The sequence below is a fragment of the Melozone crissalis genome, unplaced genomic scaffold, assembly GCF_028551555.1.
Source record: "Melozone crissalis strain CALT ecotype California unplaced genomic scaffold, PUWL_Pcris_2 ptg000009l_1, whole genome shotgun sequence".
Lineage (NCBI taxonomy): Eukaryota > Metazoa > Chordata > Aves > Passeriformes > Passerellidae > Melozone > Melozone crissalis.
The window spans coordinates 9,851,585-9,870,253 of NW_026535787.1; the positions used below are offsets into that span (position 1 = coordinate 9,851,585).

An 18,669-nucleotide genomic window follows, 5' to 3' on the forward strand; every position below is an offset into this window, starting at 1 on the left:
CTGGCGTCACAGATGCTGGTTATTGGAATGAATATTTTCCTCTGTATAGGCCTCTAACTTTGAGCACCATAAGCATTTTCTGCATACAGATGTTGTATTTCTACTGTGACTTCAGCCATATTCATAAAGCAAATTTGGAGTTCTGTACTGACGTAGTGAAGTTTGAACTCTTCCTTTAGTGTTTTACTCCTGCAGCTTAGAAGCATTTCCATCCCTAAAGCTGTCAAGTTATCTTATTGTCTCCTTGGAAAATTAAATAGTTAAGGAAATGTAATCCTGATGTTGTTTCCATATACCTAAAATTGGAGCGTTCTCTACCCTCTGTTTTCACTTTGCAGCAATGTGTACTGCATCTGCAAGGCATCCAGAAACATTGCTAAATACACATGGAAGCATTTCATTCAGGAGATGATTAATTATTAAATAAATGCCTCAGTCAATACATAATGCCAGGAAGCAGCCCAGAGTACAATACATTATATTTTGCCAACACATTCTATTTCACCAAGTAGCTGGTGTACTTCAGAAAAGGAAAAAATTGCCCAAAAAATGGCATCACTGGAACCAGTGGACTTCTCTCTTGCTCTAGCACTAGGCAAGCTGGATATATTTATTGTATTTATATTATATTGTATTTGATATATATGCAAGATGCATTTCATGTTTTCTGTAGGCTTCTATTACATGACTTGCTTAGTTTTATGTCTCAGAGCAAGACTGTGGGATATTATATTATATATATTTAATTACTATGTATATCATTGAAAACAATGTTCCTAAGACACAGAAAATTACCAAAAATGCATACTTCAGAACTTCAATACTAAGAGAAAATTAGTTTTACCATTAATGTAAATGGAAGTAGGGTATCTTCAAGAATCTGCAAATCCCTCATTTAACCATGATAATGCTCTCAAGCAAATCTAAGAACCAAAGGTTTTACGTATTCTCACCTACTTCCATTTGCTTTGCTCCCATTCGCGGTACTTAAATTGGCTTGTCTGACATCTAATTTTGTAATAAGTCTGTAATTTCTGGTGAAATGAGATGTTCTCTCTGAAACACACCAGTGTAAGGTAGGGCTCCAGTGGCAGCCCTGCTCTGCAGCTGGCCAGGAACCATCACAGCAGTGGCAGTGTGGGTGAGACTCAGCAGCTCAGGTGGCTCAGTGGGCTTCAAGACTTCACAAATGTGACACCCATACTGGCTGTGGGTGACTGTGGTCAGTCAGCAGAAGATTGGAATCTTTTCCTTGAACAGGAATCTTTTGAGTTCTTCTTAGCTCTCCGTATTCAAGCAGTGGCTCTGGAGGAGTGTGCAATATAAAACTACACCTAAACCTGCTGCAGCAGTGACTGAGCTGTAAAATGTAAATTTTGCCATTCAAAGGCACTAAGCACATTCAGCGTTATCTGTTTGGCAGGAAAAGAGAAGAATTCCTATGGAAACTGTAGCGGCCAGTTCATATTTTACAGTGGCAATCTCTGATTACCAAGCCTTTTTAGATTATGATGTCTTTAATTTTAGGGTTAACAGAGCTTGTCTGCAAGGTAGATAGAGTGGAACTTTTGATAAGTGACTCCTGGCTGTGATTTTGCTGTAGAGTCAACTGACAAGGAATTTTAATCTGAAAAGGTGGCACATGCTTCAGGCCTGGAATTTCCTCCTCCTTCCACCTCCTCTTTGTGCAAGGTAGCTTCAAGGCACACAGTGAAAGACATTTATTTGATAAGGTTTCTGGAAAGGGCTGCAAATACCACCCGGAATATAAAGGAATAGGATTTGCTCTTTCATCTGTCTGATACCATATAAATGTTTCCACTGTGTCAGGCTGCTGGTACACATTATAAGTTGGCTGTAAGTGTAAATGCATTAAGCATTAAAAAAACAAAGACAAAATTCAGAATTTTATGGGATTACAGCAATGCTGTTGAGCAATTGCTGTACAGTAATTAATATGCATTGTAGTGAACCCTTCACAGTCTTGGGGCTGAATTTAACCACTGGAACTTTAAAACTAGGATTGGATTTAGGTCTGAATTTGTCTTCATGTTCTCTCTTTAAATCAGTATTTCTTCCTTTGAAAGAACTGTTTTGATGCAATATTCTGCCTCCAGTCCCTTGAAAAGGGAAGGAAGAATAATAATTGTCCAGTGAACTTCAGGATTTTTTTAATTAGTAAACTTTTGGCAGGATGAATGGAGGAGACCATCTCCTGTGATTTCCATAGCTTAAAGAGCCCATTTCCCCCTTAATGACTGCAGTAAACTCTGATAGCATGTCAGATTTCTATCAAGGATCTGAGGAGTTTGACTGCCACCAATTTCTGGTGAAAGAATAGAAATCTTAAAAGTTAATCAGCAGGAAATGAGAAAAATGTCTGAAGAGGAGATTAGAGCCCTGAAGGTTCTTGTCTTACTGATGCAACTGATGAACACTAAGATTCCTGAAGCATTTTTAAGATGTGGATAAAAAAAGCAATCTGTAAGTATTTTAATGAATAACTGCTTCCATGGTTTTTAAGTGGTAAATGGATTTTGGCTTGGTTTGGTCTGGTCTGGTTTGGTTTTGTTTGATTTTTTACATAGAATCTCACAACAGTGACAACAATATTTTACAGGAGAATAACACATAAAAACTTTTGAGATTCCTTCCTCCAGTTGGGTACTTTGAAACAAGGATTTGAGACAGATGTTTTTAAGCATGTAAACAGGCATCCAAATAATTTGGAGAAATGTTATTACAGAAATAAGTTGAAGCTAGAGGCTTTTTACTGCTGAAAGGGGTTTATTTACTGTATAGTTCTCAAAAATTGTGCATTTTAATCATTCAGTGCAAGAATTGAAGTAAGTAGGTTTGTGTACTGTACTTCAGCACTCGATTAAAAAAATAGCAAAGAAAATCTGAAGGCTCTTTTCTAGTGCCTGAAATTTCCTAAATCCCATGGCTGTGGAAAAAGCAATTGTTTTTGTATCAGGTTTCACTGCTGCAGACTTAGTGTGACTGCTGTTCTAAAGATAACATTTCAATAATTCCTTTTTTGGAGTAGACAAAGCAGAATTTTACTACAAGCTGTATAATCTGAAGATTTTTGGGTTAATTAATAAATCAGAGTGCAGGGAACAATAATTTTAATTGGTTGTTCAGCAAACAGTATTTCTGCTATACATTCATTCTGAAATAAACACCAGCTTTATTAAATTATGCTGAACATCTGTAAAAAGGTAATACACACTTTATTTTTGCCTAGTTCATAGCCTGTGAGTAATGCAGTGATGTAGTACAGCCCCTTACTTTTGTTAGTTTACTTGCATCAGTAATTTCTGAATCGGTCTCACGGAATTTGGAAGTGCTGAATAACAGTGCATTCAAACAATTTTGATAAGCTGTTTTGAGTACCATTTGTTACTATGAGTTGTGTTTTGTTTGAATACTAAAATACTTTGTTGCTAGGTACTGAATAACACTCAAGAACTAGTAGTAATGATTTTTTTCTGTCTTTGTATGTGGACTTGATTGCCTTGTAGACTCAGGATCAGAATCTTCCAGTATAAGAAAAAAAATTCCTTGTTCAGGCTGAACTGTTATATAGAAATTATTATTTTCTGCAGGAGGTATTTGCATGCTTCTTTTGTCCTATGACCACACACTAATTCCCAAAGTTTGGGATGACTTTTTTTTTATCCTTTTAAAATAGGATGACAGGACAGAGAAATAAAAACAAAGCCCATGTCTGGATGGATGAGGTTGCTTGTTTTGTTCTCATAAATGCTCGATGCTCTCTAAACACAGAACTGGCAGGGATTCTGTTCTCTTTTTGTCTCTCTCTGGCCTATGAGAGCCCACTTAGGACTTGCACCTCCTCATATTGAAGAGCTGCTCTCTCTTTTGACGCAGTTAAGGTCACACACTGGGTCTCAATACAGAGCAGGGAGTCACCTCAGGGTTCTGGTTTTGTCCAGTCATCCACCAGCAAGGTCTGATGGCCCTTTCAGACTACCAGCAACTTTTGATAGCATTGTCATTTTTTGACAGAGAACTGTATGAAAACCAGGCTAAGTGTCTCTGATTTTTTAAATTTTATTTTATTTTTGCAGATCATCCTTATTTCCTAAAGCATCTTGTTCCCATTTCTGCCTTGATGGCAGTAAAAATTCTTGGTGCGTGGTGGATAGCCTGGCTTGCATAGAATGCTTACACATTGTAATTTTTGCTGCCTATAATTAAATTTTGTTAATATGGCACAGTTAGTTTCCTGTTAAGATTATTGAAACATAAGTTGGGATGTTAGTGTAGATTTGATTGTATCTATGTGGGGGGTATGGCATCCCCAGGAGAAGAAATCCAGGTTTCTTTTGAAATAATACATTTCACTTGAGAGTATTTCTCACTGAGTACTGCATGCCCAAACCAGCATTTTTTAATGATCACAAGTTAGTGCACTGCAGAGATTTATTGTCCTTCCATTTTTAGTGTGTGTTGGTATCCGTTGATCATGGGCCTTGGCCACTTCTCACAAATAGCTTTAACTTGTTACAAGAAGGTTGCTATGGATTTCAAGCTCTCCTTTCCAAGAAGCACTCTGTGCTATCATAAACAGCTGGGGAAAAAAATCCCACTCATTTTCTTTTTCAGTTCTACTATCTTCAACTGTAAGTTGAAAAATGCAGTAGGAAGCTCCTAAGAATGCTTCAAATAGTATCTATCTATCTATCTATCATAATCTTTTTGTACTTCTGCACAGTTTATTTAAAATTCATCCTTTTTCACTCTTTTAAAAGGCTTTAGTATAAATATTTGTAGCCACGACTACTTAGATTGCAGCAGTGCCTAAAATTGCCTCAGTTCATTTAAAATATGGGGAAAGACAGCTTCTCTTCTCTGAAAAAAGAAGCCTGGGAAAGAGGACTTCACAGTGTGCCACATTACTCTAGTTTTTAAATAGATGGAGTTAGACTTGCCATAAGAGTGCTCTCTAAATTATGTTTGGTTTATAGTGTGGATTAGGAGGATCCAGAGCAAGGAAGGGGGAAGGTAGACTGGGAGAGGAACTTCTGGAAAATCTTAAATCCCCCTCTCTCCCTCTCTGTCTTCTACCTTCCATTTTTCAGATTTCTCTTTGTCACCTCAAAGCAATGACTACAGGATTTATACACATTTTAAACTGTGTACTACATGTGTTACCCAGAGAAGTGCTACCTTTAAAAATGCATTGTAAAGCCTATTTTCACATTTTTGGTTTTTTACCATAGAAATCTTCATTGAATCCTGCAGGAGGACAGATTATGATCTATCTCAATTTTTTCCTAGTATCAGTTGCAAAGCAAAAGGTCTCATATGAGTACATTTCACCCAGAAATTTTTGTAGTGGGTTCCTCACACATACAGAGAAACATGGACAATTCTGTAGCCTTTTCATCTTGATTTTTTACGGGGAAAATTCATTACCTTCTAAAAATGAAACTTTATATAATTACACAACTGATACACAGCTGAAACAGAGCCAGATTTTACTGTTGAGCCTTTTGAATCAGAGTTGAGGAAGGAAACACCTCTCATCTTAAACTAAATGTCAGAATGGCCAGAAATCCATAAGGAGTTAATGCAATTTGATTACTCTTGAAATGAAAATAGCACCCAAGCAGGAGGTTTGGTTAGTGCACAGATCTTGTGGTGGTGTCTATCAGCAGAGAGTGGAGTTAAAACCTCCAAAGAAAGAAGCTTTTGAGACATTGAGGGGAAAATAGGGGAAACAACAAGCTCTGAAAACAAATTGCTTGTTGCTCCCACTGCCAAGCTGGGAGAAGGCACAGTCCTGCTTGCTGCAGGAAGGAGAATCATTGATTTTGAATCCATGGTGCTTGAAGCTCACCTCTAGAATTGTTTCTGGAGTTGGTGATGCTGAGTTGCCAGGCTGCCTGTGTTATGACACCCATGTTAGGGGTGTTCCAAAGCCTTACCCTGGCCTGTCTCTGTGCCTGGTATGTGCAGCAGCTCCAGAAGCACTGACATTTCCAAGGCTCTGTCTATCCTGTCAGCGCCAAGGAGTGACACGTGCCTTTTTTCCTGCTCAGACCACTTCCCCTGGAGCTCTCCTGAGTGCACAGAGGTGCCAGAACTTTTCCTTTCTTTATGTTTCCAGCCCAGAGGCACAGGCTAAATCCAGCCTGCCAGGCATGTGCCATGTGCTGAGAATGAGAGCATATATCCTGCCCAGCATGGTCAGAGGCAGTGTCAGGATGATGTGACCACAATTTTCCAGACTGCAGCTGTCTAGAGGCTTCTGGAGGAAGTGCCCAGTGACAAGTGCAGGTGGCAGCCCCTCAGTACCCTGACAGTGGCACTTCTTGTGCAGGGCATAAACTCCAGCCAGCCCATTTCTCTGCTACTGCCCAGCTCATGTTGTGGTTTAACCCCAGCTGACAACTAATACCACACAGCTCCTCAATACCTCTCCACCAAGTGGGATGGGGAGAAGAATCTGAAAAAAAAAATAAAAATCAAGCAAACAAACAAACAAAACCCAGAAATCTGTAGATTGAAACAAAAACACTTTAGTAATTGAAACAGAGTAAAATACGCTAATAATACTAATGATAACAAAACCACTAATAGTAATGAAGAGAGAGAAAAAAAATCCAATCCAAGAGAAACAAGTGATGCACAGTACAATTGCTCACCACCTGCTGAAGGACAGCCAACTTTCCCCTGAAGAGTGATCAGCATCTCCCAGTTATCACTAGTTTAAATTCTGAGCAATATATTTTATAACCTACAACATCCCTTTGGCCAGTTCAGGTCAGCTGTCCTAGCTATGATCCTTGACAGTTTCTTGTGTCCCTCCTCACTTGGCAGAGCATGAGAAGCCCTTGACATGGGATAAGCACTGCTCAGCAACAACCAAAACATCAGCGTGTTATCAACATTATTCTCATACTGAATCCAAAACTCAGCACTGCAGCAGCTACTAAGAAGAAAAATTCACTTTATCCCAGCCAAAACCAGGGCAACCTGGCTGGTTTTCAGTGTTCAGGCAGAAGAGGGAATGTGAATTAATTGTAAATAAAAATAAATAAATATAAATTTTAAAAAAACTACAAAACTCTTTGAAAGTATTTTGAGGAAAGCAACACCTAATTGATACTGAGATTTTCCCCATGTTCACTTTTCTCTGTGAAACTGAAGCATTCTTACAGGTTTCACTAATTCTAAAGGTGTTCTTAAGATCAGAACTATTTTTCCAACTCTAGTAATTCACTTGTTTCTGTTTTAATTTCATTCTTCACATTACAATTATAGGAAATAATTAATCTCTTTTTTTTTTTGTTTCCAATCAAATTTTTATCTTTTCGGGTTTGGTAAATTTGAAATTACTGTAGTCACTTGTTCCTTTAAACTTAAGAAGTGCTTCTCTGACAAATCAGCAGCAATCTAAACTAGAATTTTTCCACTCACCATAAATATAATAAACCACCATCACTTCCTTGCTGGGGGTTTGGAGTTACAAGTCATCACTTCTGATTTGAGACATCAAAAATCTCGTGTAAACATTTTACCTCAGCCCCGTGGCTGCGGCGCGCTTGGCGCCAGACTGCGAGACTTTGCTCAGACATTTGTGCTGCTCTGTGTCAAACTTGCTGCTCTGGGACCAGGCACTGTGAAAGCATTCACAGCGAGCAAGGGTGGCCCAGGCTGGTCCCCCAAGAATGGGAACTTCTGCAGAAAATCTGGGAAAAACTGTGAATTGTGTGGATATGTATTTATACCTCAAGGAGTGACAGCTGAAAATAGAGAGCCCAGGGAGGATGAAAAGTGATATATCCCAGTTCTTTTTTACTGTACCTGGTGTTGTGTTCCTGGATTTTTCACAGGCTGAAGCCAGGAGGCAGCTGAATGGCAGCATTTATGTCTTTTTCAGGACAAGAGATTCAGGCTTTTGTTTATTTCTCTTTAGAAAGTGATACTTCCCACAAATGACTGCAGAGAGATGTGCATATCAAGGATATTGAGAGTTTCAGATTGCTTTGATAAGAACAAATAGCCTACAAATCACCAGATAGGAAGTGGAACATGGCACATTGTCTTAAACTATCTCCCTTAATAATAGCTTTTGCAAAACACCAACATAAATATCTGGTAGTCATGTTGCAGGGAGGTATTCAATGGTCCTCATTGAGATATTTGAGCATTGAAAGTGTTTCTTTAGTTTTCAGAGTTTAACAGGATTAGAAATTAAACACATTTTTGAATAGAAGATGTTGGCAGCTTTTTGCAGACTTTTTGTTTGGAATTATTCAGGATTTCTTGTTTGTTTGTTTTTTTAAGGTGTGAAAAGCCAGAGTTTGACCATTTTGCTAAATATAATCAGACTCTTATATTTCCTTTACATGTGACTGTAGTACCCAAATTTTCTGTACCCACACATTTCAGATAGAGGTCATAAACTCTGGGTTTCTCACCCATTTATTTCACATGAAGATGAGAAACAGCTGAGTTTCAGCTCCCTGACAGGTAACACAGCAATCTCTGTGCTATCTCTGTTGTTGGCTCTGCAGTTTCTCCCCTCTCACTGTCTACTCTGGACCCGGCCAGTCCCAATGGAAATTCCAGCTTCTCACTCCACTGTCTACTCCAGCACATCTGCTCATACTCCTGTGCCATCTCCCACCACTTCATTCCTACAGACACATGCCATCTCTGATATATTTCACTTGAACTGGGATTGATGTATCACAAAATTACTTGAAAGGAATCTGAATTTCATTGTGACTGCCATTTTCTAGATTAGTCGTAATGGCCAGTTATTTATACAGAAGCTGAAGATTGGATATGAGCTTGATTGTTGTGTGTAATTATTGACCTGGAAATTTGGATTGTTTAATTTCTCTGGTCTAGAGTTGTACTTTCCTGCTTATTTTATTATAACTTCTGTTAGTGTCCAGCAGTCCTTGAAGACCTGAAGATTTTTTTTAAATAATCAAAAGTGAAACACATTGAGCTTCAATCAAAATTGTTTAACTTGTGGCAGTTAAATAACAGGATATCTTCCAAGCACCTGGAAGATATTTGTAAATAGTATAGTGAGAACAATAATTAATGAGTATTAAACATGCTGAACAAAATACTCCTCAGTACTTAAGTACCACCTTGGATCTCAAGATCTCAAAAGCATCTTATTAGTGTACATAAATTAAAATGTCTATAATTTTACTCCTTTTGAGATAGATAATTGCTACCAAGCTATCAAGAGTGGTGTACTTGAAGCTGTTAACTTGCCTAATGGCAGACTAAAAAACAGATGTGACACTGTAATATTTTATTTTAATACAAGGAAACCAGTGGGTTCTAGAGAAACACTAGATCAACATTTGCCTTCACCTCTGTGAGGAGAGCTACAAAATGAGGCACAAAATGTGGTTTTTTGAGATGTAAGCATTGTACACAGCATGTTGAGGTCTCGTATGAGACCCCAGGGTGAGACAGACCCAGGCTCATCCCAGCAGTGCATGGAGGGAGCACAAGATGGGACAGATTTAAGTTGAAACAAGGCAGATTGAGGCTGGATATGAGAAGGCATTTCTCCCCTGGCTGGGCAGCCAAGCAGCAGAGTGGGCTGCCAGAGTCTGTGCATTGTTATTCCTTGCAATTTTTCAGGCCCTGACTGGATCAAGCCCTGGCTGACCCTGTAGCTGACCCTGTTGAGCAGGAGGTTGGAATGGAGACCTCTGAGGTTGCTTCCAACCTGATTATCATGTGAACCTACAAAACTGCATCTGTCAAATGTAATAGTTGCTCCATTAACATCTGGCAACTGTACTGGGCTGTAGTTTAAGTCCTAAAACTGCAAATTCCTGTTCCTGTGAGTGGATTTAATGATACCAATAGTCCCAGTGAGCTTGATAGGATTGCTGGAAAGAATAAGGCATTAAAAGATCACGTCACTAGACTGGAAACCACTTTTCTTTTGGTTTTTGTTCAGCAACTGGACACGTCTTCCATGAAAAGCCTTGCATGTCAAGGAAATTATATGAAAGGCAAAAATATTATTCCTTTGGTAGTTGTGGTTTTACATGCTAACTTCCTGCCTTTACAAACAGGTTATTCCACCTAATTGCCATGTGAAAAGCCATGATTAACACAGGGAAAATTAATTTGCTTTATAATTGAAAGTGGTGTCAAATAAAATGTGCCATAATAGAGGAAAAACTATTTGCTTCTCAGTTTTAGTAACCTTAGATATCAATAGGCTGCAAATCAAACTAAGAATGTGGTCTTTGTTGTAGATGTTGCTGTTATTGTTGTTCTTTTAAACCACATGATATCCTTCTGACAGAATTGTTCAAATTTTTTCTATGAAACTTCACCCTTTGCCCTTTCCACAGATTTGCAACCAATGTGATGCCCTGTTTCTACAGGGATTTATTTTCATGTATCAGTGTCCCCTCTGTTTTCACAGGTGGGCAAAAAATATATTTGCTTGACAGGGTTATTTTTGACCTACAGTAAGAAATGTCTAATAAAAAGAAAAGGGGAAATTCAGCACTTAGAAGTTAATTTAATTTGTGGAAATATAATTGAGCACCCTGTTAGGCATTTTACAGTAGAGGACTTGAGCAGCTCTGCATTGCTACTGAGAAGGCTGAACTTTCCTCTTCTTGGCACTACTCAACAAATGAAAGAAATAATTTAGATTTGCTTTCTCCATGCAAGAATTTCATTACATTAAGTCTCTTATCAGGCTGTTTCATGTATAATGAGTGGTGTTTGTGGAGAATCATTTCTGATTCCAGGGCACGTCAGATTGCAAGTTTAGTAAAGAGTTTTTCAGTTGAAAAGCAATGGTTACTGGGAAATACAGACTTACACATAAACAGGAGTGGCTGGGAGCTGAATCCTGGGGAAGAGCAGATTTCTCTCAGGAATTCATGTGTAGCATTTCTTGGCCATTCCTGTTAGGAATTGTAGACTTACAGATAATCTTAGCAGAGTAATGCACACTGATTTTTTCTTTTGAGAAATACCATTTAAAGAAGGCTAGTGCACATCCAGAATAGTTCTTTAAAACTCAAATCTTTCTAAAATTATATTTTAAACTTCCTCTCTTTGAGATTATTTCCTTAAAAAAAAAAAGTCTCTTATAAAACTCGAATCTGGTTGATCTGGATTTGGCATATGCAGTTGCAGGTTCTTGTCTTCAACACGTTCCACATTCCGATATTCTGTCTGATTCTCTTTCTGCTTTTTTTTTATAATACACCTGGAGTCCTCTGTATTTATTAGAACAGGAGGCCAGGGTTCCTCATGCCTAATGAATGTTGGCAAAGTGGATATTGCTGGTTTCCTGCATGTGTTTATCAGAGGATGGTGAATTGGGGGTGCTTAGCTACTCAATATGAAAGTGTGCCCATGCTGAGCAAGAGCTGGTTTACTCTCAGCATAAAGTGATAAGACCAAAGTATAGCAAGCATTTAAAATATTGTATATTTTTGAACCTTTACTGTAATTATCACCAATTAACCTTTTTTTTTAATTAACTTTTTTCCTTCTTTTTGGTCAGTATCTGTGTATATTTTCAAAATGCATTACTTCTGCTTTTTTTTTATATTTTCAATCTGATCCTTCCGTCACTGATATGAGGTTGGAATAATTTCTAACATGCCTTTCCTTTATAAGCAAAGTTGCCTTGCCAGGATCTGAGCCATTTCAAAGCTTATGAAAATTTTGAACTATGGTTGAAGGATAATTTAATATTTGATAATGTACCCCTGATCATTTCCATTGAAAAATCTAACGTTTTGTAATAAATGTTTTGTTTTGAATATTTTAATGAAATTCTGGTTTTGGGGACAAAGAGCAGAGTTAAGAATCTTTTCAAACTTGTTTTAATTGTGGTATAGTTTGCATTTACAGTTTATTAGTGAGCCTTATGACCTTGACTCAGCAATCCTATACTAAAGAGATTTTTGTATGGCCTGAATGCCTTTGCATATTATTCATTTTTTTAAAAAACTTTCTTTTCTAACAGATGTTAGTTTCAGAAAAATATATTCCATTTGTAAATGTTTGGATGCTTTAGAAAGGCTGTAAATGTTACTGCTCCATTTCAGCAATGTTGCAGATTGATATTTACTGGAGTTTTTAAGTTAATTTTGCCATGGAAAAATCTTGATGCAAATGAATAATAATAATGGGGGGGAAAAAAAAATTACTCAAGTTCATCAGAAAGGCTTGGAGTAGAAGCCAGACTGCCTGGCCAGTATTTCAGTCTGTTACCCATTTTCCTGTACCACCTACTTTTCAGTATGTGATAGAGACTGCTGTTTAAAAATCAAAATATAAAAATGTTGTTCAACATTATAAACTTATTTTTCATATATCAGAATATGTGTTTGCTTTCTAAGGTCCTTACCAAGGATCCATTTTCTATTTTTTTTTTAATTTTGCTTTATTCTTTGCTTTGTTTTCATGTCTGTTTCAATTTTATTTATTCCATGTTTTCTTTTTGTTTTGTTTTTGTTTTTAGTTGTGTCTGGTAAGTTGAAATTTTATTGGCCATCTTCTAGTCATCGTGTCACTGTGACGGGAACTTCTCCTCCCCTTCCCATCCATCCCCTTCCATGTCCTCCAACCACTCAGCTCCCACCTTTCACTTGTTATTGGCAAGACACATGGAACAGAATAAATTCTGCATGAAGTATGGGTAACTTAATGGCAAAGAGAAAGGTAATGGGTTGCAAATTTTCTCTCTGTTTTTATATGATGTGGCGAGTCAAATCCTAATGTCTCCTTTCTTCAGTGACTGCATGGCTTGAACTTCAAAAAAAATTGTTAAAAAATTGTGTTTGGTTAAAAGGTTTTTAGGGGAGAAGTTTTGATTTTCTAATGGGGATTTATTATTTTGGCATCTTTTACAATCTCATCATTATATACCATGTGTATGTGACCCAAGGTGTGAAATAAAACTAAATGATACTAAAAAAAAAAAAAAGTGAAAAAGCTTTCAATGACGTTAACACAGAATGGAATTTAATAATAGTTTTACTTAACCCTGTTTAATTCTTCTAACATTGAAGCTAATAAGATTTTTATTTACCTTAATTGAAATAGATTTAGAATAATACATATATGAGCAATATGCATGTATTTTTGGAGTAGTATCCATACAAACTATGTGTTTAGAATAATACTTAGAGAAATATGTACCTGTTTATATTTTATAAATTCTACCATGGCTGCCTATAAGACTGAATTCTCCTTCCTTTTTGTGTTGAGTATTTCCTGAATGATCATCTTGAGGTACTACAATCACAACCACCAAGTGGTTATAGTACCTCAAGTGGTGCTATAATCACAGTGGTGATTCTAGTGGTCAGAACCATTTTATTTTCTTTATAGCTGTACCTGTCCTTGAGTCCAGCAAAACCTGAAACCCCGTAAATCCTCTGCACCAGAACAGGGTTTAGAAACCCTCAGTTCCACATTGCGTGGCATTGTGTCAGAGGCTAGGGCAGAACCTGCCAAGCCCTACATTTAACTGTATGCTAAATTTATTATCATTACTAGAACCTAGCAGCATAACAAAGGTGCTTCACCCTCATCTCCATTTTCCCCTCTCCATGCCTCACAACCCCCAGCCAGTTCTCCCTCCTTCCCAAATTAAACCTGCTGTCATGTCAAAGTCTTCCCACACCTTCTTCCAAGGTACTGGTTGGGTGTTTCAGAGCTAAATGTTTTGAAGTCTGCTAATTACAGTGGGTCAATCTTAGCCTTGCTTTGCATAGTTTCTTATCTAAGGAAATGCTAGGAAAGGTAGCATTTGCATCCAAATATAAACAATAGTATTATGCTTCAAAAATTCCTCTCAAAGCAGGAGGGGCGTAGGAAGAATATATTCTGATATGAGCTCACCAGGGAGTAGACACAAGGCAGGGGGAACAGATAAGTGCAAGAATTAGCCCATAGGAACACTGAAAGCATTTTTTTAATAAAAAAAGTACTTAAGTATTATTGAATTTATTCTAGATAAAGCCACTACCGCTTGATGTTTACCGAACACATCTTTGAATTACATATTCTGCACTGTTTTACAAGGAAAATCTTGTGAAAACATCAATGCTTGCAAGGGAAAAAAAGGAAATGAATATCAAAATAATTGGATTTCTTAAAATCAGATACAAAACATCCCCTTTATCCTCAATCCAAAGAAGGGGAAGAGCATAATTAGTTTTAGGCAGATGATCAGAAAAAAATGAAAATTAATAAATAAATGGGCTTTAATTTAATGCACATTTTTCAAGAAGCAAGAGTTAACAGCCTATAGAACATGCTAGATTTTTTTCTGTGCTAGCAACACCAATGCTACCTATGCTGATTTTTTTTTTTATGTGACAGACATGATTTTTTGACATTCTACTTACTACTGGATGAAGGGGTTGTTGAAGTCAGTATAAATCAAACAATGCTGGCAGTATTTATAATGTTAGGCTGAGCAGATGTTTCAAATTTGCCTTCATTTGCATATATATTTTGTTTGAACATGCTCTTGCATATGTAAATGAGGAAGACATTTAGCTCTGCTGTTCCTTTAAAATCATTCCTTCTCAGTGTGTTTGAACTGGAGATTTTAAGTGGTTATAATTTGAATAGTATTTCTTGGGCTTTTGACTTCAAGTTTTTTTGAGATCATGACTACATCAATAGTCTCTTATATAAGCACTTAAGGGCTTTTTCTCTCTTCAGCTTTCCTAAATCAGAGATGATAAGTTTTGTGTGTGTAAGCCTGAATTCTTGGTTACTCAGCAGTGTGTCTTGCAGCCCTTAACAAAGTGTGACCTCTGGGCCAGTTGTCCCTCAAAGATTTCTCCATTCTGGCTCGCAGCCCTATTCCTCCTTTAAAAACCAAATTGCTGCAGATTTGTTTGTATTGGTGACTGCTGCTCAGCAAGTTGTCTCACCAAGCTGGTGGGACTCATTTCCTTGTACACTGGGTAAGCACTAAAAGCATGTGTTCCACAGCCAGAGTTTTAATTGGGACATCCAGACAGAAAAAATGATCTGAGTGATGCTGAAGCTGTGGCTGTTAGAGACCGATGTGTCTTTGTGCTGCCTCTCCTTATTAAAGAAACTTAACTGTTCTGGTAACTCAGGAGGCGAATTGCTCTTTCAAATCAGCTGGTGGCAGTGTGATTGATTTATTGTTGGTGTTTTCCTTTCAGAGCCCCCACAGTTTGTTGTAAAGCCCCGAGACCAGGTGGCTGCACTGGGGAGGACGGTGACGTTCCAGTGTGAGGCAACGGGGAACCCTCAGCCAGCCATCTTCTGGAGGAGGGAAGGGAGCCAGGTGAAACAGCCTTTCTGTCCTCCTTCCTGGCAGCTTCTTCCAGAAATTATTTCATGTGACAGAAAAGTATTTTAATTATTGTTTTAAAAATGTGGTAAACAAGTCTAGAGCTTGGAGATGCTGGATAATTATACTTTGCTTCTGAGGCATGTGCATGCTAGGTGATGTCAGTCTCACTCGAAAAGATCTATGTTTTGATGTTTTGCTGTCTCCTGTTTTCTCCATGAATGTAAAAATAAATCTGTCAATCAACTGGAAACATTCCATGTTTCACTGCTATGATAATCTATTTCACCTAACAGGGAGAAATGGAAATGGAGAGATATAACTTATGCTGAAATTTGGTCGGACCCCCAAACAATCCCAGATTTTCAGAAAGTTTGGCTCTGGGCTTATGGTGCAGCTGTTAGTTTGCCATGTGTGTTTGAGTTTCTGGCAAACTAAACTATTGGCTGCATTGATCTGTATCACTGAATGGATAGGACTCTGGTTCTGGGCTGAGGAGAACTGCTTTCCAACTCCATCAGCTGACTGACAGACCATACCTGAATAGGTCACTTTTTCTCCCAAGTTCCTTATTTGAATGGGAGGGAAAATTATTTTCATCTTCTTTGTAAAGGATCTTGAAAGCTAGTGGGTGAAACACAATATAGCACAGCAAGAGAATTGCAGTTTTCTTTCAGTCATCTTTTGAAGGAGGTATGTGACACAAAGTATTCTTTATTGGAAGGAAAGAAGGAATATAGGATTCTGGTTTTCCTGTGAATGAAGAAATGAATGGTGCAAGAGTATATGACAGAGTTCTTTGTGTTACAAAACAATAGGGCAGAGAAATTGAGAACACTTGGAGATGGGCTTCTTTACTCCATTTGCAACATTTTTGTCTGAATGCCTATGTACAACTAGACTGCTGACCAAATTTAGATTATAATCTTCAGTGGTATATATATAGCGGTATATTCTGCTTTTATTTTATTTATCTACTTTTTTATTTTATTTATTTATCCACATGCTGTCTAGTACATCTTTTTTTTCCCCCCCCTCATTTTTGACTCAGCTGAGTGGTCACCACTTGTGATGATTGAGAGAAATTAAAAAGGAGGTTGAGGATAGGGTTTGCTAGTACTGGAGAATATTGTGTCCCATTCCTTTGGACAATTTTTGGAAATGCAAAATGTAGTTAGCCAAGAAAGAGATAAATATGCCCTCTGTGATCCTCAAGTATTCTTATTCACAAGTTGTTCAGCCAGAGGTAGAAATTCAACCCCCAGATTTTTGGTAAAAGCTATGTACTTCATACCCGAACTATCTGAATAGGTATAGGATTTAATTCAGTATTATACAACTTTTCATAAAACACAAACGCTCTATTCAGAGAGACCTAGAGAGCATCTCTTTTTTTAAAAACTGCTCCATTTGTAGGAAGACAAATGTTAAAATACAGATAAGTAAACCACCATCTGCATTTAAATGAAAGCAAACGAATGCCCTGGAGCAAGTTCTGAAAAAGAACATTGAAGCAAATTACTGAGGTTCACCACAGTTGCTTGCACCATTGTGGTATCTGTACATTTCACATCTTCTCTAGACTCTGTTACTCTTGGTGCAAAGCCCAGTATCAATCTTAGAGAGTGTTAGAGCAATCTTGAAAGTCTAACACAATTCTATGTGCACATCTGCACCTATTTTACCATTAAAAAAATCCTACAGAAGCTATGAACATTGTGGTATAGACAAGTTTAAGACATGAAGAGCAGAATGTTTTCTGTATAATATGAAAAGATTAATTTGTTTAGCTGTATTAAAGTTATGCATATTAATATTTGAATTTATATAACCTATTTTTTCCCCACTTTCTTTCCTGTATATATTTTAGAACCTGCTGTTCTCATACCAGCCCCCTCAGTCATCCAGCAGATTTTCAGTTTCCCAGACTGGAGACCTCACCATCACCAATGTCCAGAGATCTGATGTGGGGTACTACATCTGCCAGACTTTAAATGTTGCAGGAAGTATCATAACAAAAGCCTACTTGGAAGTTACAGATGGTAATCATAGATTCATTTTATCATTTCCAAGTTTTTTATTTTTGTTTGAAGACAGCAGTGCAGTGATGTGACACTACTTTGAAATCTGTTTTGCATAAATGTGGATTGCATGTTGCTTTGAACATAAAAATCCTGGTTTGGCCATCTCTGTCAGGGGCTTACAATTCTGGATGATGTGTAACTCTGTATTTCCATTTTGTTCTTGGTGAGTATATTCAGTGTATGGATTTTGTCAGATCTTTTAATTCTTACCTGACTCTTTTTTATCTTCTCCCCTGTGATTTAATTTGCTTTCAGATTGCTTGGTGCTTGGTTCTTTATCCCTTTTATTGTATAGCCATGTACTTAGCCCTTCATTTACCTGTTTTATCCCCCTGTTTCTTAAGACTGTGTTTTAGCTAGGAAGAAAAAAATTGTCAACATGTATGGAGATCAGCAGAATAACAGAAATTCTACTTCCCTTTTTAGGAGTAGTTAGGAAGAAATACAAGATGAGAAAGCTACAGGGAGCATGACTACAAGCAGTAATGTGAGGCCAGTTTGCCAATTATCAGAAATACTTCTTATTTTTAACAGCAGAGATGCATGGGGAAAATACTAATCTAAGCATTTACAGAGGAAAAGAGAGGGGATTTGAGCAGAGGGAAGCTGTTGTCTGAGAAGCTTCTATAAAATAGCCCTTTGCCCTGTAGAAAACGTAGAAATAATAAAGTACTAGAAACATGTAGTGAACCTGTAGTATAAAATTGTTTATTTATCTCCTCCTCCTCCTGGATTGACATAGGAGGAATAGGGCTACATCCCTTCTGGATCCTCACAAATTGTAATTCGTGATGAGCCAGAGGATTTCCTAATCCTCTTTTTTCCATTTTTTTCACTGGGGAGAAGGCCAGGGCAGGGTAAGAAGTAAATTGACAAGAGTTTTCTGCTAATGACCTATGCCATCTGAACTCGGAAATAATAATTTTAAATGTATTTTCTTCACTATATGCTCTGGATTCATCTGATGAGTAGGTGTTTTTTTATAATGTCTTGAGACAGGTTTTGGTACTGCTATAAAAGTGAAGGCAGAATATGCTGAATATTTGTAAAGGTATTAGAATGACTTTATGAATGGGTTTCCTAAAGGTAGGAGGAGTTGCCATCAACTTCAGTGGCCTTAAATCAGCCATGAATTTCAGTGTCATTAGATTTCTCCTATAAAGCACGGATCAGTCAACTCCTTACCTTTGCCAACTGCAAAGCTCTTTACAAACTTGTCAAAGTCACTTGCAAATTATA

General features: G+C 37.5%; 1 protein-coding gene across 4 annotated transcripts in view; it reads left to right on the plus strand.

Moving 5' to 3' along the window:
• Window positions 1–18,669, plus strand: part of ROBO1 (roundabout guidance receptor 1) — a 680,236-nt gene that overhangs the window by 600,739 nt on the left and 60,828 nt on the right. For all 4 annotated transcript variants that reach the window (XM_054270279.1, XM_054270278.1, XM_054270280.1 and 1 more), the window contains 2 exons: window positions 15,216–15,340; window positions 17,217–17,388. In XM_054270279.1, coding sequence (XP_054126254.1) covers window positions 15,216–15,340; window positions 17,217–17,388 — 297 coding nt within the window. The remainder of the gene's footprint in view (window positions 1–15,215; window positions 15,341–17,216; window positions 17,389–18,669) is intronic.